The sequence below is a fragment of the Lepisma saccharinum genome, chromosome 1 (assembly GCF_977018435.1).
Source record: "Lepisma saccharinum chromosome 1, izLepSacc3.1, whole genome shotgun sequence".
Taxonomy (NCBI): domain Eukaryota; kingdom Metazoa; phylum Arthropoda; class Insecta; order Zygentoma; family Lepismatidae; genus Lepisma; species Lepisma saccharinum.
This window is the reverse complement of record NC_139229.1, coordinates 206,600,316-206,626,286: the sequence shown is the minus strand read 5'-3', so window position 1 is coordinate 206,626,286 and position 25,971 is coordinate 206,600,316. Positions and strand designations below refer to the sequence as shown.

General features: G+C 36.9%; 1 protein-coding gene across 1 annotated transcript in view; it reads left to right on the top strand.

Annotated features, from left to right (window-relative positions):
• Window positions 1-25,971, top strand: part of LOC145991387 (uncharacterized) — a 35,113-nt gene that overhangs the window by 236 nt on the left and 8,906 nt on the right. Inside the window, exons 2-7 of the mRNA XM_083127381.1 lie at window positions 2,501-2,570; window positions 7,387-7,445; window positions 13,952-13,987; window positions 17,526-17,631; window positions 20,488-20,552; window positions 23,782-23,866. Coding sequence (XP_082983507.1) covers window positions 2,501-2,570; window positions 7,387-7,445; window positions 13,952-13,987; window positions 17,526-17,631; window positions 20,488-20,552; window positions 23,782-23,866 — 421 coding nt within the window. The remainder of the gene's footprint in view (window positions 1-2,500; window positions 2,571-7,386; window positions 7,446-13,951; window positions 13,988-17,525; window positions 17,632-20,487; window positions 20,553-23,781; window positions 23,867-25,971) is intronic.

Here is a 25,971-nt window from a genome sequence, read left to right as displayed (position 1 = left end):
GTAAATATATGTCATGTCTTGTTTATTTCATTCAGCTATAGCTGAATCGTCCCAACAGTGTAGTGACTAACGGTCTCGCCTTGAAATCAAGGCTCCTGAGGTCAACTCCCGGTGGGGGCATATTACACAGCGGTTCAAGCAAAATATCAAAGTCAACTTTATGCTCAGAAAGGCTAATCGGGACTGGGTCTACAGTTTGAGCTGCGATCTGAACTACGGTGCAATGTGCCTGTACCGGGATCGAACCGGTAGCATTTGATTTGCACAATGGTTCTCATCGAACTTTAAACTGCATATTCAGTCCAGATTAAGGTATCTCAGCATAAAGTGGACTTAAAATGAACTTTGCCCTTTTTTGCGAAAATCCTTTACGACCGAAATTTGATATCACTTGTCGATCGAATATTATCTTCATATGTAGAAAACAGTATACGCGTAAAATACTGTTACGCTACACGCGTGCTAACATTCAGAATCAAATGAAAGAATTCACAGTGAAGTGTATCGAAATGAATTCACTTGCTAATAACACGAATCATGCTTTCAGTAGCTCAAGTATACTATTTGACGTATCCATGTGTCTTCTTGTGATGATGATATAGGGTTGCAATGGGACACAGGGTAAAATCCTGGTACACCCTTTGAACAAGAGACACAAGAAAGCTGCCTCCAGTAAGAGGTCAAAAAGATAAATGTATTATATACCCTTGCCAAGCCAACGAGGCTCTGACGTCTGAACCTACGGCCACTATAATCCTCTGTGGAGCTATATGTTGTCCAGTGTTTTGTCCATATATGTGCTGAGTGCCCCTTTATAGTCTCAGTTTTTAACTAGGTAAGGAGATTTTAGTCCTCGGAGACAGCTTGATTTTAGCTACTGTAAGACGCTGGACCCCGTATAATGTGACAGGTGCAAATAGCCTTAGTGCTAAAGCACCCACAATTTTAATTTCAAATTTCAAATTTAAGAGCAGCCCTCTTCATGGTATTAACTCTAACACATTAACCAATGAAATTATTCTGAACAAATTAACCTTATATTTTTGTTCATAGATGGTTGTACCAGATCATTAATTGACTATTTATTTGTTAGATTGATTGATTGACTTGTTGTTTTAAGTCCACTTTATGCACAGTAAGGCTAATCGGGAATGGACATACAATTTAAAGTGGGATCCGAACCACTATGTGCCTCCACCGGGTATTGAACCCGGGATCCTTTGATATATATTTGTTAGAAAAACGATATGTAGTTAGGAGTAGATCATTATGAACTTCTATACATGCCAAAACCGAAAGCCGTAAGGAAAAAAAAAAAGTGAAAATGTGTAATTAATTTAATAATGATAGTAACAATAAGCAGTTCAATTTCGGGTAAGCTATACACTGTCCCATTTTATCTCGGGAGCAGGCGAACGAAAACAAGTAGTGACGCGAGACGAGCCAATGAACACGCGAGATGGAACGGTATTGCGTGAAAAGGGGGAAAACGACTGCAGTTACCAGCCTTCGAGCAGCGTGATTTTCGGGTTCGATACCCGGTGGAGGCTAATGGCACAGTGTTTCGGATCCCACTTTAAACTGTAGGTCCAGTCCCGATTAGCCTTACTGTCCATAAAGTGGACTTAAAACAACAATTCATCAACAACAACAACAGCAGCGTGATTTTGCTTTGCCCACTCGATTTCCTCCCCTTCTCTGACGCTTCTCTATCTTTTTTTTCCGGCTCAATTTAAATTCTGTCCTGGAACTTTTTTCAATGAAACAATACCCAACTTGGACCGAATTTAAATTGTGCTAGGAAAAAGGTTCCGGTCCTATTACGGAACCCAATAGAACCCATTAGAATTTATGTGTTCCTGGACCTTTAACAACCCTGCCCAAAACAGAACATAGCTTAGGGGCCAAAAGTTTATAACCCCCCCCCCTGATTACACGTAGAAATGCTTGAACTACAATGAAAAATGACATACATTGAACTCTGTACCCTTCTCACATGCCTCATTATTAATTACTTTAACATCGCCGTTGATGTGTAATGTCGGTTTCCGTGGTAGAGTTGTTAACGTAAGACGTTACGTGATTACGAAATTAAGGGTCTTGGATACGAATTCTGGATAAAGCGGGGTGTTTCCTTGCATTTGTTATCTCATTTAATCCAACCACTCATTATTCACCATCACTACAAGGTAAAAGAAGAAACGAAAAGTAACAACATTACAAAAAGAAAACTACAAAATATTTCTGACAGATCAAAGAGGACCCTAACGTATGCCGTTCTTCTGCGCAGGCGCAATAATCCACGGCGCATATCACTGCGCAACTTCCATCTGATGTTTAAGAGAACCCACCCACAGGTAGTTAGTTGTTCTATGCTACTCAGGAGTACGTAGTCACAGCTAATTGCTGAAAGGAGTTGAAAATTGAATATGTCTGAATAAATTAATGGTTAATCAGATAGAAAACATGCAGCTGAGCGAATATTATTTTTATCTTCCAGGGAGGAGAAAAGAGGTTGTCTATGATGAAATGCTTTGAGCAATGCATGGATAAGTATGATTTCAATCACAGTAAGTATAGCAAATGCTTTTAATTATTATTATTATAGAAACACGAATTATCAAAGTGATTCTATGATAACGAGCATATTTTTAAGTACCTTTTTGCACACCGTGCGTCAGCAGAATATGAACAAAGTTCAAGTTGAAGTTTCCGCTAATTTTGACGCCAGTAGTTGATTGTTCACACGTCGAGAGGCAATGGGTGACGTGAAGAACGCCGAAATTGACGAGTTATTGAGGATGAGTGTGGAATACAATCGAAGGGCGCCGATTGTTGAATGACTTTGCGCTTGAAGGTCGCCGACTAAAATCACAAGGTTCTTCGGATACCAGAGATCTACTGAGTGACGACATCGTGCACAAGTATGTAGCCTCGGAGAAGTTCGAGGAGTGTTCTGCTAACCCGTCGAGAACAATTCATTCGAAGGGGAAGACGGCAAAGACCCCGGCAGTTGCCCGAAAAGCCCAATAGATCATTTGGGAGATCCAAGGACTTCGCTTAGGAAATTGGCGACCATCTTCGGGGTGAGTGACGCCACCAATGAATTCGGGATGCTGTACATCTTCCAGCAGGATGGCACACCGGCTCACAGGAAAAATTTAGTGCAAAACAGGCTCTTCGACAATGTGAACATGTTTTGGACCAACGAATTCTTGCCTCCGAATAGTCCATATTTAAACCCTCTGGTCTATTACGTGTGGAGCGTTATTAAAAGAGTTATAGCTCTTTTCAGATCTTACTGCAGGCGCTCTAGAAGCTGGCAGGGGAAGTGGGGAGCGGGGAAGCGACCAATCCAGCACGATAAGAAACGTAGCGGCCAGTAGAACGAGTTTTACGTAGTACTTTTTCCGGCTGCGTCGTGTCTCTCGGCGCCATTGCTGTTGTCTGGTTGGTCTGTTGCGTAATCCCCGCTCCCCACTTCCCCTGCCAACTTCTAGAGCGCCCGCCGTAAGAACTGAAAAGAGCTATAGTATAGCTCTTTCCCAGGCTTACGGCGGGCGCTATATATGCTGGCAAGGGAAGCGGCGAGCGGGGAAGCAACCAATGCAGCGCAATAAGAAACGCAGCAGCCTATAGAACAAGGTGCATGTAGTAGTTCCTCCCTCGACGTCGTAACTCTCTGCGCCACCGCTCAAGGTCTGTAGACCGCTGGTTTCCCCCGCTCCAAAGCAGACGGCAAACAAGTCAACGGACCTTGGCCACCGCTGTTGTCTGGTTGGTATGCTGCGTATTCCACGCTCCCCATTACCCTTGCCAGCATATGGAGCGCCCGCCGTAACAGTAGAAAGGACTTATAACAAGTCTAGGTACTCAAGCGTGGCATCTCTCCAGGCCGCTATTATAGCAGCATTCGCGGATTTGGAGCGAAAGCAGTTGAGGAGGGCGGGCTTGAGCTTAAGGTAGAGAATCAAGGCAGTCATTGAAGCGAAAATAACAGAACTTGAGAACGATCCCTTCACTGACATTTAAAAGCATGTTTGGTAAGCGTAAGTTTTTCACGTATGAAGACTTGCTTGTTCTTTCCGGATTTTGCTGACGCACCCTGTATCTTTGCATGTTGGGTCTCTTTTTAAAACTGGAATTCCCGAACATTTTCGTCTGGGAAAACGGATGAAATTCGTAAAGATTCCCGGCCAATCCAGGAGGGTTAGTAAGCCTATGACACAATTGTTGGGATTAACACGTTTTTAAAGTAGTAACAACCATGATATACTTGCCTTAATTAATGTAATTTGAATTATTTAGTTTTAAACAGGGTGGATAAAAATCATGATTTTTATTTAAAAAAACATTTTTATAATTTTTCTTATTTAAACAGTATTTTGTATTTAAATCGATATTTTAATTTTTTTTAAATTGCTTGTATGGTTTTTGGCACCATACATGTAGATATGTTTTTTACAGAAAGGCTTTTTCTAGTAAACAACCTTGTAAAATATTTGAATACTTTGATTAAATCAAATTAAAAAATATTTGTAAATATAAATTTTTCTGTTTATGCTAGTGCATATATCGTCTATAGTCTAAGATTTAGGGGATCATAGATAGGAAAATCCTGCCTCGAGCACTCGCTAAGCGAGAGGGACGTTCGTACCAGTAAAGGGGGGCAAGCCCCTGATACATAAGAACACACGGACATTTATTTAAAACACTTCACTGACTGAACAGGCAGGGTGAGGAAGAGTCATAGGAATGTTCGTTACCTGTAGCGCTGTTGGAAGATGCCTTGGCGGTCCTGGCATCGACGGGGTCCTAACATGTAATAAAACACAAGCGTAACTCTGTTTCTCCCAAAACTGCCCTAACGTAATCCCGATTACTAAACGATCACTTTCGCTCGTAATTCTCTCCTTTCCTTTTCACTTCTATTATTTAGGAGCTCAGTTACTAAAGCTCCTATCACACGAAACTGAATTTCTAGTAGGAATACCCTAGTTGGCGCTGAACTAACTTTCTAGGAAGCAATCATGGCTACTGGCTGACTGCTTGACTGGTTTGGAGGAATACGACATGTTCTAATTGCTACTTGCTTTCCTCGACTGGATTCTGTGGAACAGCCAATCAGAGCAAAGTTTCGCCATGTGAAGATAATCTGTGAGTGTGCAAAGGAACGTTTTTGTCTGTGGTTTCCGAGTGTTACTCCAGCAATGTATAACATATACAGCATGAAAGGCTCGTTGAGTTACACCATCTATGCTGAGTGCACGGTGTTTACATTTCAAACAACTAAAATATTCTTCCATACGTGTACAGTAAACGTTGTAAAGTATGTATTTAAGCAGCGCCATTGTTTTGTACCTAATAACGTTTTATACGAAACATTATTCCTCTCGGTTGAATAGTTATCGGGTTTTAAAAATGTGAAGTGATACATTGTTAATGTTCACATCTCACGCTGCCGCCATTACAACTTCCCTCGTATGGGAACAAAAGTCTATCGACAAGTACGCTGATAAGTATCGTGTGAGGCGAAAACTAGCAAATTGATAGCCAGTCCAGCGCCAACTAGAGCATACCTACTGGAGATCCAGTTCCGTGTGATGCGGGCTTAAGACTTAATTCGATGTAACATAGCAACTCTGCGCGACTCTGAAGCTCACTGGCAATTACTGCATTCAATGAAAATCTAAATACAACTAAGAACGAGATTTTCTCACGCGGACTATTTATTCGAAATTTGAACATTCGATCGGTAAATCCGTTGACTTGAGCGCGTCCTTTGCCAACCGTGATTTCTGAGGATAATGCTGATTTATCGATTTTCCTATTCTTCCGGTGTAGTGCTATATCAGCGGAATTTCTCAACTCGACTGAAGCCGCTGGCAAGACTTGCTTTTAAGAAGCTCTTTTCCAGCTCTTCACCAGGACCTTTTTTATGACGTGATTAGCTTATTAATTTATGAACATACCTAGGTACTATGGAAATGTTTGTTGAGTGTGTTAAAAACTGTAATAATTTCAGAAAATTTTCTTCCAGTTAAAATAAAACATTCTGGATGTACCCTATATTTGTAACTTAAAATACTTTTTAAGGTCTTCGTAGCTGAGTTTTGGCAAATATTAATGATACTTGCAAAATATCAGCTGCCATGTTTATTTACAGTTTAATCATAATGACACTATTTACGGTTTAACATGAGTAGTATTTTGTATATTGTTTTACACAAAATATTTGCTATTTTTGCCTATGAAAATTATTAAATTTTAAAGCAAAAGAAATTTAATTGTGTTTACAGTTTACATATTACATTTCCTTTCATATGAGCGTCACCCCGTCAGTACATTTATTTTGTTTCCTTTTCCCCTTTCTTAGAGCCTAGTAGACACCATTCAATAATTACGAGATCAATGTACTTTCACGAAAAGTGATTCTGATATCTACAAAATCCTTATGTACATTATTCTATAAATTATTTATTAAAATCTTGATTTAAATCGTGATTAAAATCAACCTGATTTGAATCAATCCACCTTGGTTTTAAACGATATATGTATGGCATAAGGAAGTGTAATTTATATTCATTTTAATCTTTATGCATGATAAAATATTCAAATTGAAATAAAAAAAACGGTTGTGTACCGTTTTTATAAATTAACAGTTAGGCTGTTAAACTTTTAAGGGTAAAATATTGAAAATTTTAAGGTAACCTGTAACAGTGTATGCAAACTTTGAGCTTACTTTTGTTCTGGGATGTCTTTAAAAATCGCTAATATATGTATACATCCATAACCAGAGCTCGAAATGAATCAGAGCGGACAGGAACATCTATGTTGCCTTCATATTTTTGTGGTTTATGGTTTTCAATGATTTTACCTTTTTAATTTGTTAATTACTATTATTTGTCGTGTCTTGCGAATTCTATTGAACTGAAAGATTAACCAAACAGTAAAATATCAAGTCAGTCAAAGAATGAATCCAATCCTACTTGCACGAATTTATTTTTTAAATTAGCATTACTAAAATGAAGGACTGAAGATACGTACATTTAATTAAAATATTTTCCCTGCTGTGAGAGCTGAATCCATGAATTCCGTCTTTTTAAAGTTTTAAAAGGGAAGAAAATTCGAGAAGATCCGTGTCAAATGTATTTTATATTTTTTTTGATTTTTCATGTTTATGTAAATATTTTAATATTTACTTTTATTGATTATAATTTAGCGCATCACTTCGATAGCCGTTATCTTTCCGCTCTAGAGATAAAAACAAACAACACCATGTTAACTAAAATAAAGCGTTCAGTTCCGTGAAAATTTAAAATTTTGAGCCCTGTACATTACGCAATTTTATTAATTTTGTCAAATTTATTCTCAAATTTGTTTCAGCCGACTTTATGAGACTTTGTGATAAAGGTCATGAGGGAGGAATAACTGGCGATAAGCAAGTAAGTTTTACATTAAAATATAAGTATTTTACGGTAAGACCTCAGACAACAGGCCACGTACACACACACACAATAAGATATGCAAGGACACACTCGATTGGATGTAAGAACTAACAAGTAACCATCAGCAAGGTCCGTAGACCGCTAGTTTTCTCTGCTCTTGAAGGTCTGGTCATAACTCGCTTTGTTTTCAGTCGTCATGTTTACAGCCCCGGCAGGGTCTCTGTGACGTCATCAGGATGAGACTTCGAGTGTCTGCTATTTCCAACACTGTAAAGAATTCAAAGCTCTTGTTTATAAGAGAAAAAAACATACTCGTATTGAAGAGCATCGCAACACAACTTACACAGAATACATGAATGTGATGGTGCATAGAAAAAATTATAAGTAAGGAAAATCACAAATTTACTCGCGGTTAGTGCTGAAAAGAATTGGAAAAAGAGCAGCACTGGATTCATTGTTTTTGCTTGATGGTATTTTTCCTTTTAATTTTTGGATCCTGCTGTTCAAATATAGGATTCGGAAAAAAATAATGTTCTTCCTTGACAAAACACGAAGTACTTTCTGTTTTGTATTTATGAGTTTTTTGTTTTGTATTGAACGAAGGACGTATTTAGAGGGGTCCAGGGGGTCTGGAACCCCCCCCCCCCAAGACTTATCAAGTACTAAAATTAGATAATGAAAAATATATTCGTTTAGCCTTTCTTGTATAATTTCCTCTGAACTTATTGGAAGCCATGGATTATATTGGGATCATACGGCTTTGAAGGACATTACAAAGAAGATTTATATACACTACTACTCAATATGCATAAAATATTAATCAGAAACTTACTTTAATCAGAGCAGCAAGGACGTATTTAGGGAGTCCGGACCCCTCCCCACCCGAAAGACTAATTAAGTGCGAAAATTAAGCAATTAAAATATTAGCATTTGTTGCATAATCGATGGTTATTAATTCCCTTTGAACTTTTTAGAAGGCAAGGATTATATTGGGATCATACGGAATTGAATTACATTACAAGGAAAATTTATGTACATTATTACTCAAAACAAGATTCATAAAATATTAATCAGAAACTTACTTTTATCCAAATACATGTAACATCATTTGTGTTATTCGATAAATATTCAATTCTTCATCTATTTGACATTAATTTCATTTCCAGGGCATTTGCATTTAACTACAGGTAAGCTACGTAATGAATATGCGCTGTTATATCTCTATTCTTATACAGTCTTTTTTATCTCTTCGTATAATAATAATATAATAGTAATTTATGTATTGTAATTAGTATACATTTGATTTAATATAATTATTTTAATTAAAACATTGTTATTATTATTATTCCTGAGACACTTGGTTTGGACCACCCACCGAAACATATTTCTAGATACGTGTCTGTATTGAACAGACGAATCATAGGAGTAATCAAGATTCTTGTTCTCGATCTGACAGACACACTTACTCAGAACATTTTTCCTAGCAATCTTGCCTTCACACTAATGATGGTCAAAAAATATCCAGATTCCGAAAATCTCGATTTGGAAATTTTACTATCTGAATTTCGTGGATAGAGGTTTATATATAACCACTTTCCATTTTTCAGGTCAAATTTATTAACAAAGCTCTCAATGTGCTGCACTTTAAGTATTGCTTTTATCCCCCAGAGTTTCCTCCAAGTACCCACTTTATACGATGCTGGCTGGACGCCGGAGCCGCTTGAACATGTGCAAAAAAATCCCGGTTCTCCTACCGGGGATCGAACCCGAGTCTCCAGAATGGTAGTCACATCATATACTCCGTAAAAAGAAAATGTCCGCATTTGGCAATCCCAAATTCACACGTCTTGCAAGAACACTGTTATCGTCACTAAGCTAGTGTAACTGGGATTATCACTGTAGGAACGGCGCCTTTCTTCGGACTCTTCTTTGCTGTAATTCCTACTAATTCGGATTATAAATCACATCCGCAACACACTGGTATAAAAAGAAAAATAGCAACCTGAAATTTGTCTTTCAATAGCATTTGCTCGGAACTTCTCATCGGACGGAAATTTGCGGTAAACAATATGGGAATTTTTCGTTTTTTATATATATATTTATTCTCTTGCAGCGCAGTGAGACATTATTTATTGTCACCCAGACACCACAATATGAAACGCATAAAAAAATTACTGGAAATACAGGAATATAAGCGCAAGGAAAGAACAGAGAAACAAGTTTCCCTTGCTAAAACTAAGGGATACCAAACTTTCCCCAGCGATCTGTCATTACTATGACGTCACAGTTTTACAACCACCTCGGCTTGCTCAAAAGGGTCGTTATGAACAGACCTTTCAAAGCAGGAGGCAAACAAGTCAACGGACCTTAACCATCAGTACATATACAGTGAGAGAAATCACTAGGTGCTACAATATAGAAGCAATCACCCCTCATAAGGAATAATTCGTTCTTCGTTAATATTAGCGTAACTTCTCCTTGACGGTTTATTTATTTATTGATACCGATATTGCATAATTTAATTGTAGTTTGATTACGACAGCAAAATAATATTTACATTTACCCATCAACTTTTCCTATCAGGAAATTGTTACAACCATCTAAGGAATGTCTTGTCAGACATTGCCGAGCTTCCTTGAGCTTCCCTGATCGCGATTGTTGCAAAGAGGTGCAAACAACAGCAATCAAGAAAGAGTTTACAGATAACTTAGTCGGCGATATTGAGTAAATTGAGTTGGAATAAATGTCTGGGAGCAGAGAGGTCGGTGGTCAGTCTTAACCATGCAGCAAGAGGGTGCAGGAAAATGAGCTGCTAAGTCTTGGAGAAGGACAGAGAGTCTGTGCTGTCAAACTTGCACTGCAACGGACACTTCGTTTGTTACAAGTCCGTGGGTTCGACACTCGAAGGAACACCTTCACAGCGAGAGACAGGTAATTACCTTTCAACATGCTGATCCAGTCTGTAGGGGTTTAAACTCAAGGTTAGTACCTTTTGCTCCTTACCATCAAGCTCACCATGAGCAGCGAGTCGCTCCACGAACAAGAATGAATAATCGGTGAGCTACGTACATCCCCGAGCAAGGTCCCCCATTCCTCAGGGAATGATACGATACAGTAATTGTTGGCATACCCAGCTCAGATGACGCTCTTCGTGTAGATTTCGTGAGACTTCTCATAAATGCTTCTCTCACTCGGTCAATGTCACCTCCACTCACACCTGGCCTACCATCTCCTTTCTTCGCACACAAACACCCAGTATTAACAAATTTTCGATACCAATTGAGGATCGCCATGCTTGGTACTAAATTTCCGTTGCACATCTGTAGCACTTTTTGATTTCTCAAATTGTAGCACACAAAAGGCCTTCTCAGGTTGAGAAAGCGTCATGATGAATCTGGCACTCTCGAGCGGCAGAAAATTGAACTACTAGAAACACCTGCAATACAAAAAAAAAAATCAACTTTACTGTTTAAAATAATCTACTTTGTTACTCGATAATGCTAACATTTTGTCTACAATAAATTTTTCAAAGTGGGTCCGGAGTTTATGTACATACAGTAGAGCGTCGATTATCCGAACGTCGGTCAACCGAACGACCGCTTAACCGAACTGTGTACTCGCTCACTTTCAGATATCTGTAATGAAAAAAGTACGTGACTTAGCTGCTCGTAAACGTGTAGGCTTGCTTAGACAGACCAAAATAAAGGATTTTTTTAAACGTTAATTTTATGTACTGTGTGTATTGTTCATGCAAAATGCGTATGTAATATGTACATATTTTTGTTTAATAAACTGTACCACATACTATATATTCCTACTAAAGTTGCCTTTGTACGTTACTTTGTAATACATACTTAAAGAGATGCCTGTTTTTATGAAAAAAATTACTGTACATTACTTCTTTTTGGCAAATAAACATGTACAGTTCGATTATCCGAACAAACCAGTTTTCCGAACACCCATGTCCCCCAATTACTTCGGATAATCGACGCTCTACTGTACTACATACGTATATATATGTTTGTATATATATATATATATATATATATATATATATATATATATAAGTGTGTGTGCATTACGATATATATATATATTGGGTGATTTTTTTAACCTGAATCATTTGAATATCTTGAAAAAAAAAATCATCCTACAAAAAAATGTTCCAAATAAAAAGTTGATAGTTTGGAGGGGGAAGATTAGTGGTGCAACAAAAGAACACCCCCTCCCCCTCTTGTAGGTGGGGCGGGAGGCATCTTTGAAATTTCAAATAGAAATCCCTATTTTTTATTACAGATTCGGATTTTATGGAAAAAAATACATCAGTTTTGTCTGAAACATTTTTTTCGATTCGTGATAGATGGCGCTCTAATCGACAGATTTTCATTTCTTGAATGTTTACACTTTAAAACCAATGTATTTCATTTCGCAATTCATTTAAATAAAAAAAATAAAAAAAAATGTTCCAGGACTTGAAATTGTTGTAAAACAAATAAATTTATTTTGAAAATACAAAATTACTCGACAATTGTTAGCTCTAGATATCTCGATGGCTAGTAAACAACATTCACTTCTCAATTACATTAAGTGTTCAAAATGGTGACCTTCAACTTCAATACATTTATTGATCCGCGCTTCGAATGAATGTACACAACTCAAAAGTACCTCTGGTTCAATTAAGGCACAAGCGTTTTGGATTCGCTCTATCATATTTTCACGAGTAGTTGGCGATTCTCGATACACTTTATCTTTTAGGTAGTCCCACAAAAAAAATCTGGTGAAGTAAGATCTGGTGGTCTGGCAGGCCAATTTACAGGACCAGCTCTGCCGATCCATCGGCCATTAAAGTCACGGTCGAGTACTTCACGTGCTGCTCTCGAATAGTGCGCTGGACATCCATCCTGCTGAAACCACATGTTCTGTCTCAGTTCCAGTTAAGATCTTCAAGTAATATTGGCAGTTCATTTTGAAGAATGTCGCGGTACTGTTGACAATTCAAATTTCCATCAATGAAGTAGGGACCGATGAGTTTGTCATCAATAATTCCACACCACACGTTTATAGTCCATGGAGGCTGATGCTCAACTTGGCGCAGCCAGTGCGGATTTTCGACACTCCAGTAATGCATATTATGCCAATTGACCGTTCCGTGGTTTGTAAAAGATGACTCATCACAGAACAATATCAGACGAAAGAAATTTGGGTTTATTTGTATTTGTTCACGTGCCCACTGACAAAACGTCACTCGATTTTGAAAATCATCGCCATGAAGTTCTTGATGCAATGACACATGATATGGATGATATTTATGTAAAATCTTCAAAACACTGCTCTGGGACAATCCGGAATTTCGAGTTACTTCTCGCGATCTGACATGAGGATCATGGGCCACAGCAGCTAACACATTAATTTCATTTTCTTCTCCAGTAACTGTTCTTCGACGGGTCCTTTGTTTAGGTTTAACACTTCCTTCAGTAGTAAATTGATTGACTGTACGTTGAAACGAAGCGAAAGAACACATCCTGTCTGGAAAACGCTGCATAAATGACAGCTTGACGGAGATTCCTGCCAGATTCTCCATACACGAGAACCATTTCAATTTTCTCTTCTACAGTTAATACATCCATTGATATTAAAAAGTATCAACAGCTTAGTCAAATTAATCGCTCGGAGCATTCTTGTGATCTAAAAAACAATGATAAACAAACAATGATTTAACAGGAAAAGTCTAAAAAGGAACTGTTTCTTGACATTGTTTTATTTTTTTTATTTTTTTTCTGTTGTAGCTTTGTTGTGCATCTTTGACACAACAATAAAAAAAATTAAACAAATATCGAATCTAACTTTAAATGTTGTAAATAGGCGAATTACCAGCTTAATGAAATCTCAAAGATTTGTCAAGAATTAGTACAAAGTTCATGCACGAGAATGTTTTATTTTTTTAATTTAAATGAATTGCGAAATGAAATACATTGGTTCTATAGTGTAAACATTCAAGAAATAAAAATCTGTCGATTATAGCGCCATCTATCACAAATCGAAAAAAATGTTTCAGACAAAACGTATGTATTTTTTTCCGTAAAATCCGAATCTGTAATAAAAAATAGGGGTTTCTATTTGAAATTTCAAAGTTGCCCCCCGCCTCCCTACAAGAGGGAGAGGGGGTGTTCTTTTGTTACACCACTAAATTTCCCCCCCCAAACTATCAACTTTTTATTTGGAACATTTTTTTGTAGGATGATTTTTTTTCAAGATATTCAAATGATTCAGGTTAAAAAAATTACCCAGTATAATGTAATCTCAATTCTTCATTACTTAAGTTGTCGTTACCAGATGCTCATAAGTCAAATGCAATGACCTTCAAGCCCCTTTTTCTAATTAACAAACGGAATAAATAATCATATCTTTCACCTGTGCTAATAACGTTGTGCTGTGTTAATTTGCTGAATTCTTTTATGACCCTGTATTTGTGGTTACATAACTGTCTTGTCATTTCATTTCAGTGCTTCTTCAACTGCGTTTATGACGGTGAAGGTTTGGTAAGTTATTTGGAATATTATTCAATCATTTCAACAACGCTACTCAACATATTCATGTCTTTAAAGAAATAAAGTACTCCACATTTTATTTCACAAACACGATGTTCGACTTTTAAATTAAAGATAAAATAACCCGTGGCGCAACAGCCCGTGAGAGCCAGGGCCTTCCAATTGATTGCCGACCTCACTCCCACCGCTGAAGTGGGAGATCAACCAACCAGTTACGGGGTGTCGTGTGGTCAGCACGACGAATCCCCAGTTGTTGATGTAGGTCTCCGTGACCAGGTTACATTACTCATTCGTAGCTCGCCAATTTCCTCACGATGCTGGGTGGCCATCGGTCCCATACAGAGGCCAAAATCTCAGGAGAAAAGTTGTTACGCTTCCCCCAGGAGACTCAAACCTGTGTGCGTGCATTCCGTAGCCGGAGTCCAAAGCATGACATCTTAGACCACACGGTCACGGTGCGAGACTGTAAAAGATACACATACTAATAACACGACAGTAATATGGGACTTTTATAAGTAAAACTTCCATGTATAAAAGTCTACTTAATCAGTAGTTTTGTGTAGGAACGGTTAGCTTCAGGACACTTTGTGTGCGGATGTCTTTGTGGTTGACTGTAACAAGTAACACACCACGCATACTTTGAGCCAGTCCCCAATTACGCTTAGAATAAACAATGATTAGTAATATAAACAAACATAGAACTTGATGGAATCATAATTTAATTATTTTGAAGAATATGCTATTAAGCATGAGAAAATAAAGATTAAAATCTTCAAGCCATAGTAAGTTCCGGGTAAGTAGAACACCGTGTATGATAGCTATTGTGAACAGTCTGGGTAAAAAGAGATTACAGCTTTAGCAAAATAATAAATGTTGACATACTATCCAAAAGTTTCCTCCTTTTTTCTTTCCCCTCTTGAATTTTATTATTGTCTCTCTTTCTCTTGATTTATGTATTATCTCTTAGCAATCTCTCTCTCACAATTTCTCTATAATATATCTTCTTGTGCTTTTTCCTCATTCTTTGTCTCATATTTTTCTCGCCCTCCGCTTTTCTATAATCTTTTTTTCCTCTTTCTCTTCCATCTGTATCATTTTATTCTTTCTCTCTTGTGATCTTTTCAATACTTATTTTCTCTCTTCCTGTTTTATACTCTCTCTCTCTCTCTCTCTCTTCTTCTCATCTTACCCTTCTATGTTTCTTCCTATATTCCCTGCCCCTTTCTTTTCCCCTTTCCTCTCTTCCCGTCTTCTCAGCCCGCCTGTATGTCTTCTCTCTTGATTGTGGGAACACCTCCGATACCTTGGAACCAGGGTTGTTAAAAGTCCAGGAATTTTAAATAAATTCAATTCAGGTCCAGGAGAGAAAATCAGAAAGCGTAAATTGGTTCTGGACCGTAAAGAACTTTCTTATCTGTAAAGTATTTCAATTCGGTCCAGGAACCTTCTTTCCGGATGGATTTAAATACGTTTTCCAGGAACCTTTTTTCTGCATGAATTTAAATAGGGTCCGGGAACTTTTTTCAGTTTGAATTTAAATACGGTTCAGGAATCTTTCTTCCGCATGAATTTAAATACGATCCAGGAATTTTTTTTGTTCCGGATCAATTTAAATGCAATCAAGGAACCTTTTTTTCTGGATCATTTTAAGTAAGGTCCAAGTTCCGTATTGAAATGAAACAATATGCAACCTGAGCCGAATTTCAATTGTGCAAGAAAAGAAGGACACGGTCATGTTACGGTACCCAATAGTGCCCATTAGAATGTATAGGTTTCTGAATCTTTAACAGTTTCTGGATCGTCTAACAATCCCAGGGTTGTTAAATGTCCACGGGTTGTAAATAAATTCAATTCCCGCCCGGGAGACAAAATCAGCAAGCGTAAATGGGTTCTAGACCGTAAAAAACCTTTTTATCTGTAAAGTATTTCAATTCGGTCCAGGAACATTTTTTTCCGGTTGAATTTAAATACGGTCCAGGAACCTTTTTTCAATGAAACAAAACGCAACTTGGACCAAATTAAAATTGTGCGAGAATAAATGTTCCCGTCTTGTTGTGGAGCCCAATAGAAACCAATAGAATATAAAGATTCCTGGAACTTTAACAACCCTGCTTGCTACCACCCATATCACCATGTTAGATTAATTCATAACTTATTACACCATCATAGAAGTTAGAAGCAAACTAGAATATGCATCTATTGTTTGGTCGCCAATTTACAAAACCCACATAAAACAAATAGAACAAGTGGAAAAAAAGTTGTTGAGATATCTATACAGTACGCAAACAGAGTTTCGTATGGCTTTTTACAGCAGGAATTCTCGTGTATGACACTCAGCAACAGAAGAGAATTAGGACAACAGATATTTCGTTATAAAATTATAACTGGGTTGTTGGATAATAGAGAGTTTCTTCACCAAATATGTTTCAATGCTAGCACATGTAATTTAATAATAAGAAATTTATTGCTATATAATATCCCTAAAACTGAAAAGTACAAAGAATCACCATTAATTAGAATGAGTAGTATGTATAATAGAATAACATCCACAAATCCAAATATTGATTTTAATCTTAACATTTTGGAATATAAAAATGCTATAAAAGCCACACTTAACACAGATACTTTCACAAATCGTTGATTATTTATTTAATTTATTAATTATTGTAGAATATGTTCTATATGTATCCCTATATCCACATAAATATGTGTGTGTATATACATAATGTAGATATATGTATGTGGATAAGCTTAAGGATATGTGTCCATTAATATGTGTATGTATTTATTTCATTATTGTTTCTATCCTATTATGGTCATATTTATTCTGTACATTCATGAGAAATGTGATAATATTGGTTGTGGATATATGGATAATTTATGTGTATTGTGTGTGTGTGTGTTATATATATATATATATATATATATATATATATATATATATATATTTGTGCGAGCACGCCATTACTCTACGTTATATAAGTGCACTTATGTTATAGTTAATAACTATGTAATATGTATGCATGCTATTTAATCTCACTTATATTCATATTCACATTATTTATGTTATATTAATGCCTCTGTAATTGGAGATATCCTTTCTCTGTAGAAGGCAAATAAATAAATAAATAAATCTTAGATTCACCCATTCGTCATCTCAAGTTAATAATTATCGTAATAAAGTACAGCATATATCATCATCCATTGTTCCATTTCTCTCTCCCGTGTTGTCGTTCTCTCCTCCTCCAAAAATATTTATAACAAACAATATTTAATATAGATATGTTAGGTTAATGTAGAAATACTCTACAATATTCTATCCCTCCCCCTATTCCCCCTATGGTTTATAATAAACATGTATAAATAGGTTAATTTATAGATTAGCTTTGTCACGTGATTTTTGCTAGTTAGTTTAATCAAGTTACTTAATTTCAAACAGGTTAAGCTCGTATGTAGTGAGAATACTATAGCTATGCCTTGAACTACTATATTGCACTATAATTAACGCCACTTTTCACTTTTTCTACAGCTGAAAAACGATGGACGTTTTAATATGAAGAAATTTCCCATTAAAAAGCACCGTAACCAAGATAAGAAGACCAATATTTTGGTTGCCTGCAATGGAAAGGCTCAAGGTATGTTTTTGAATAAAATTACCACAATAATATCTTGTAGACTCTGTACTGGCATTAATATAGATGTTAAATTTTTTTCTAATTTCCATTCATGTTCGTAAAGTATATTTCACTAGCTTGATTTTATAATACGAGATTGCATGCAAGAACGTGAAATGCTTCTTAAGGGAATTTGAATAAGCTCTCTTGCAGTTACCATCTAATACCACACTATGAAGGTTAAGATAATATACTCTGTTAGGATTGTCCCAGGAGTACTTGAACAAAGGATACGCAATACAGAAATTGATTGATTGAATTGATATCAATATATTGATTAATTGAATTGGTGTTTAAAGTCCACTTTATGCACAGTAAGGCTAATCGAGACTGGGCCTACAGTTTAAAGTGGGATCCGAACCACTATGTGCCTCCCACGGGTATCGAACTCAGGACCCCTTGTTTACAAGGCTACGACGCTACCACTGCGCCATCGGGGAGGCCCTAATCTATCAATATAGAACTAATCTATGCAGTTCCTTCATTTGGTTTTCCATATAATGTAATACAGCGTGATTATAATTTTTTTCTCTGATAAAGAAAACAAGTAAAATAAGAAAAACGTTAAAAATAATAATTAAAATAAATAATACAATGTACAGTATGTTCTCAGTAGAATTTAAAATTATTCAACTCTGCTTGAAAAAAATAACATCGTTGTTGTATATTATTATGAGTAATATTTACAAACAAATTATTTTTTGTTGCCTTTTTAAAAAAAATGTTTGGATAAAGCCCTAGGTTTTACCCCCGTTAGCTAATCCCTCGCTACGGGACTGTGTAAACTACTTGTATAAAAGCTAGATCACTAGGAGTAAAATTAACTCTGGCCGACACCGTGAATGTATGGAGCTCTACACTCTGTAAATCTTTCATGGCACGGTGAAATGCGTAGTGGAGAAGTTTTCTTTCTTAACATTATCGGAAATAATATTTGCATGCATTAGGCTCTTATTCAGCAAAACTGAAAAAAGTACCCTTACGAGCCGAGTCAACTATCAGTGTCTCGGAAACCAAAAAGCTATAAAAACAAATTGTTGTGGACTGTTAGCTCTATCAAGTATTAGTTCAAATCAACGTAAATCATCCCGATCAGTTCGTCTGACCGTGAAAGACAACAATAAGTCTAAAATGATGTGTCACTATCTCAGAAACTAGTTATCAATTATGAAGATCTAACGTTTTCTATAAAAAAATGGCTAGAAAATGCTAGTTTAACAGATATAAAATAAAAAAGTATCTTGATTTCCATGTTTTTCTATGGTAATAAAATAGTCTAACACCCCAACAAGATGAATTTTTAATTATTAACTTTATGCAATATCCGCCTTCTCGATTGATACAAGGGTCTCCCCGATGGCGCAGTGGTAGCGTCGTTGCCTTGTAATCAAGGGGTCCCGGGTTCGATTCCCGGTGGAGGCACATAGTGGCTCGGAAGTCACTATAAACTGTAGGTCCAGTCCCAATTAACCTTACTGTTACTGTTCATAAAGTGGACTTAAAACACCAACTCAATCAATCGATTGGTCTATCCATTTGTCTGTTCTAGACAACAATGGAACCCAACGAGGACACACACACACACACACACACATACTATATATATATATTCTATGTATGTATGTATGTATGTATAGGGTCATTCGAGATGAGATGCCCCACTAGGAGTGATGACTAATACTTTCGGCGAGAATGCACTATTACTTATTCGATATTTTCAGGCCAGAATTGGTGCGTCCTTTATTTTGTAAAATAATCCAAGCAAAAGCGAAGTTCCATCACTATTCTACCTTAAGAGTAAAATATCAACTTTTATTTGCAGTTGTATTTCTACAATAATGGTTTATTTAGCCTCATTTTGTGCTAAGCGGTGCAAGAAACGTACAAAAAATGACTTCCTATGATTTCAGGACCATATCCTCTTTTCAACAAACAAAGACAAATGCCTGATTTTACAGAAAGGAGAAATGTCCCATTAATTTCATGTGAGAAGACATACCCTAGCTTCTTATATTCTTGATATACTTTAAAAGAAAAATTGTAATATATTTTTTAAAAAAAATAATAAATAAAGATCCTCCTACTTCGTAAAATCTAAGAAATTACAGACAAAGAGTAAGAAATCGTCAATTAAGGGGAAATCTACACACACAATGAATAATACAGTACAAGTTGAGCCAATAAATGATGACGATAGCCTAGGAACTTATGCTCTGCGAACCTCATCTGACTAAGAAAACGTGGACTCTCAAGAAGGAAAGAAATTGAAGTGTTTAGAATGGTTGGAAGATTGAGAATAGGCAACATCCAGAGTAGAATAAATATCAGAAGTGTATGTACGAAATATGGAAGTTGCATGGTTACAGGTGTAATATTTGTGAGAGAAAGGAAAATATATAGAACTATGAATAGAGCTAGAAATTAGCCTTTCTGTGCATAAAGTGGACTTAAAACAACAGTTCAATTCAACCTTTAATTGTCAGGAGAGATGGTTAAATGCATTATTTTAGCAGATGACTCAAATTTCAGGTCGTATTTCACTTACATAAATCGTAACATGATCGAACTATTAAAAGAAGACTTAAATTCGAGTTGGTATAACCATAACAGTAGATTAAAAAATGTAGTGTGTGTGTGTGTGTGTGTGTGTGTGTGTGTTTAGTGTGTGTGTTAGATACTTTTAGATCTTTCGTCACGATTAGAGAAAAGTTGCAGAAAAGGTCTAGAAATACAGATTGGCGCAAGCTGTAAATAAATTGGTGTAACCTAGATGTATTAATTGCTTATTTGTATTACAAAAGTATGATTACATTGCAGATAGTAAGGACAGATGTGCAGTGACGTTCAACGTAGTACAGTGCGTTCTTAAGAGCCAAAAGGGGGTAAGTAATGGTTAAGTTACTTCTAAGAGGAAATTAAAATCATCTTGATATCTGCTTCTTTCACATTTTCTTAATGATTCCTGTTTTTTTCACATTTTCTTTCATATTACATGAAAAAGAAGACCAAATAAACATTGTATCTTTTCCAGGTATTGTTTTTTTTTTCAATTAATGATTATGTAATGTAGAAAATGACAAGTAAGGAAAACATAATTACTGTAGGTTATGGTAGTATATGTTGGATACATACGATATAATAAATTCATGTTCTCTGCAGTAGGTCTTCAATATAGTTATTACGTTCCACTATGATGTAGCCTATTCCATGCAATCAAATGTTTAAAGGTAAAAAGGTAAAGTGTTCCCCTGTGCATAGCACAACGCCATGAAGGCGTATAGGGGGTGTGGGGGTAACGCCCCACACTTTCTTTAATGACATTCTATTAGCCTTGTGGTAATCTGGTATCGACAAGTTTTCAGTTTTTAGCATGCTATCAAGGAAGTATTTAGGGGGATGGTCCAGGGTTCCGGACCTCCCGAAAGAATTAGCAAGTATATAAATTAAATAAAGAAAGTATATTTTTTTAGCATTTGTTGTATAATCGATTCTTCATGTACTTTCTTTGAACTTACTGGAATACAAGGATTATATTGAGATCATATGGCATTGAAAGGCAGTATCAAAGAAGATTTATGATTGATTGATTGACTTGCTTTATTTTACTTCGCTTTTTGTGCCAGTTTTGGCTAATTTGCGAAGATGGGGATGAGTGATGATATGATGAAATGGATGAATGGACACTCACAAATATCCATGCCCAGGCCAGGATTCGAACTCGGAACCCCTGGCGTCATAGCGCGATGTGCTAACGACTCCGCCATGGGACCGGCAGAAGGTTTATGCACAGTACTAATTATGATAATATGCATACAATATAAATAAGGACATTTACCTTTCGTTAACTGGATCTAACATTCTCTATTGTTATTCAATAATTGAGTTGATGTTTTAAGTCCACTTAATGCACAGTAAGGGTAATCGGGACTGGACCTACAGTTTAAAGTGGGATCAGAACCACTGTGTGCCTCCACCGGATATCGAACACGGGACCACTTGATTTTGTTATTTAATAAGTATTCAATTCTTTATCTATTTGACATTAATACATTTGTTTTGTTTTTATACAAATTTTGGTGATCTTGAATGCACGTAAGCTAGATAATGAATACGTGTTGTTATATCTCTATTCTTATTCCGTTTTTTGCCTATTGATGCAATAATAAAAATATATTAATTAATTTATTACTTTATTATTATTATTATTATATCTGAGACATTGATTCGGACCCCCTCCGAAATATATTTCTAGATACTTGCCTGCATGCCATGATAGTGATAATGAATTTCAAATAGCTTGTGTAGCTTATAGCATCCAGGAAATATTTGGAGATGAAATACTTTTCTAATGAAGAAGAAATAAAACATTTTAAAAATGAAGAAAAATATAATGTCGAACAAAATTTGTGATGATTACAACTGGTTTTGTATTTACGATTACTCTGCAGCACGAATTCTCGTATATATAACTTGTTGCCTTCTCTGCTGAGTTTTGATTAAATTTCGTAAGCTCATCCTCATCTTTTCGAGGAGTAGATAACTTGGACTATGTTTCCCACTTACCAAGGGTTAAAATGAGTGCAGTGAATGCTATATCAATTCAGCATCAATAGAAAATTATCAAAGTGAACCGTGCACACTCCATAACTGAGAGCGATTTTGTTCTGTTTGCGAAAATCACCACATCCACCACAAGAGTTTTCAGACGAGCTTCTTAAGATAGATTAAAAAAGCCCGTGAGATAACAGATAGTCTGAAGGCGCACCTCTCCACTGTGGTTTGGCACCTGAGAGCAAAAGGTAAGGTAAGACCAAAAGAGATGGTTCCGTGGGTGCGCCATGGCTTGACTCCATTGAAAAATGTACGTCGGCTTGCAGTGAGCACCTCTTTGATTGTAAGGAATAATAAAGAAGGGATTTTGTATTTATCACCAGTGGTCAAAGAGGTTCCGTTATAACAATTGTCGTTGAGAAGCACTGTTCTTCTGATGGTTCGGATTGCTTCTCAAAGCCACTCCTTCATTCTCATAAGGCATTCTGCTTGTGTGGTGGTATGCAGATGTTATCATTCACCAGGTCTTCCTCAGACAAGATGAAACCATGAATCCGACGGTTTGATTGATTGGGGTGGTGTTTTAAGTCCACTTTATGCACAGTAAGGCTAATTGGGACTGAACCTACATTTTAAAGTGATTTCCGAACCACTACGTGCCTCCACCGGGAATCGAAACTGGGACCCCTTGATTACAAGGCGACGACGCTACCACTGCGCCATCGGGAAGGAAGTCACGAATCGGACGGATATTGTGCCTCACTGTGAGAAATGGATCAACAACTTCACCAGAAGTAGTTAGCATTGGCGAACAGAAATGGTATCCTCGTCTTGATTGATAACTCTCGTACCTTTGTGTCACAAGGATGCAACGAACACAACCTGAGTTGGTGTGTGAACCTTTCCCTTGCCTTCCGTATTCGCCAAACGTCTCCCTAATGGATTATCAACTCTTTCACCACTTGGACTACTTTTTCTGTCGGGTAGGAAGTTTCAAAATCACAGAGTATGTCATGCAGTTGATGAGTTAGTTCTTGGTATGCAACCATAAGCCACGATACTTCTTTCAGCATGAGATCCACACGCTGGCAAGAGTGCGTGGATGATGATGGGAGTACTAGATGTGCACTGTTCTCTTTAATATGCACACTACGTTTCCCCAACATTTCCTCTGCACCAATCTGTAGCTTGCAATACTTCGTTTTCAATCATTTCCAGGTATTTCAGGATTGCTCCTTCTTTGTATGTACAGTTACTGGCAATAAAAAATGGGATACCTGGATCCTGTAATACTCGCTCCCCTGCAAGGCGTTATGTGTGCTGCCTAAGTGGATTTAAATAGTAAATTTTCAATGGCAACTTCTACCACCACCGTAGAGTTAGGCAACACACATAACGTCTTGCAGGGATGGGAGTGTTTCAGGATCTAGGTGTACCATTTTTATTCCCGGTGACTGTACATATATTTTTGGAACGTCTTGATGCAGTAGGACGTAACTCCTTTGATCTTTCATTGAGCATGTCAAATACGATTAATACATGTTATTTTCTTCCTTACAGTTATGCAAAGCAATGAAAGGACACTTGGACAAGAAAGAGGAAGAGAAGGAAAAATACAAGGCAGAAACTACAACAGGAACACCAGGTACATTTCTTCGCAGTTAAGTAAGGAATGGCAAGTGTGCTGCAAAAAAAAATATCTTTTTGGAGGGTGGATAAAAGCATCAGAGTGTTTATCATTATTATTATATTATTAGCAGCAGCAGTAGAAGTAACGATGACTAGAGAGACACATTGAAATAATTATTAAAATTTTTATAATATATCTTTCGTTTTACCACACTAATATGTATTTTGGAGCATTCACTATTCCACTGGTCCTCAAGGGCTGTTGCGCCACGGTTTGAAAATTTATTAGTTTAGAAAACTGTATTATGCCAGTAATATTTGAATTCATTTATTTCTAAAAGCTCTGTATATGAACACAGTTCTGAAAATAGTTCTTGCCAAGCGTTTAATGTGTGAATAACGAAACACAGAACACTTCAATTCAAGATTTAAATTTTATACTCATTATTATTTATTAACCAATAATAATTAGAAAAAATATTGTTAAGTAGGCATTTCTTGAAAATAACTTGGGTCTAAACTGTCAGTTTCATGATAGTTCGAAATAATTTTGTCATTGTACAGGGTGGCTCAAAAAGTCACTTAACACCCCCGGTACAAGGCCACTGCAGCGCGCAGTATGGAAATGGTAATGACCAATCGTTGCCAGGCCAAGGGGGAACAACAACGACGGCACCCGCGAGGTCCGTGGCCATCTTAATGTCCGCCATCTTGAATTCAACTTCAGAATTTTAAATGGGAAGGGGGTGATATCATATATCAATTCAGGCTAGAATTTCACGGGAAATGCAATGGTGAAAGTTTTTTCGACGTATCTTTAACCAGTAAAAAGTTATGACTGAATTCTTGTAACACTTTGCTTCTTTTCGAAGTGTTAGAAAGATGCCTTAAAATTTGTTTAGCGCATCGGTAATGCATCTAGATCAAAGTGATGTCTAGGGAGAGAAGTTCGCATGTTATTGCACACGATCTTAATCGGATACATCCACGAAGAGCTGCACATTAAGAATGGTTGTAGCGAACAAAGTACAGTGTGACACTTGTCAACTGATAACTAACTTTGGACAGAAACTGCTTCACAACGATCCCGTAGTGTTCTGGTGTTCCTCCCTATTGCAAAAACACTCCGTAAAAGTACCTTCTTCATAAGCAAGGATAAGAAAACCCTGTTTATTTAACAAATCCAAGTAGACCTATGCATTTAAGGTTCCGTTGAGAGAAAATTGACTAACCAATCGTATTCCAGACAGCATGCCACACCATTAACTTACCACCAATAAACATTCAGCTTTGATCTGTCGAAAATGGGTTATCAAAAAAAAGCATTGAATATTCTGTTTATGAACTTCCTTATGAACATAAACATTAGCTTTGTCACTGTGAAGGACTTTTCATTTAATGGAAGCGTCACACTGTAATTGTTCGCGACAACCATTCATAATGCGCAGCTCTTCATGGATGTATCTGATTAAAATCTTGTGCAATGGCATTCGAACTTCTCTCCCTAGACGTCATTTCGATCTCAATGCATTACCGATGCGCTAAACAAATTTTAAGGCATTTTTCTAACACCTTGAAAAGGAGCAAATTGTTACAAGAATTCAGTCATATCTTTTTACTGGTTAAAGATTCATAAAAAAACCTTCACCATTACATTTCTCGTGAAATTATAGCCTGATTTGATATATCATATCACCCCCTTCCCATTTAAAATTCTGAAGTTGAATTCAAGATGGCGGATATCAAGATGGCCGCCGACCATGCGGTGGCGTCAATGTGGTTCCCCCTTGGCCTGGCAACGATTGGTCATCACCATTTCCATGTTGCGTACTGCAGTGGCCTTTTACCGAGGGTGTTAATGACTTTTTGAGCCACCCTGTACATAGTTTTGATGTTTGAGAGCACAAAATCGATCTTACTTCATGAACGAGTTTACATGTATGACATTTGTGTTAAAACTTTATTGTTGTAAGGGGGTGATAAAATCATCCCTAACAGGAATGAAAATGTACCCTTGTTGAAAGGGATATTTGGGTCTTGAGGGAGAAGGTCCCTTGTATCCCCTGTTAATTCTCACCCTGTGAATGGCTATATGTATGAGATAAAGGTACAGGAATCATC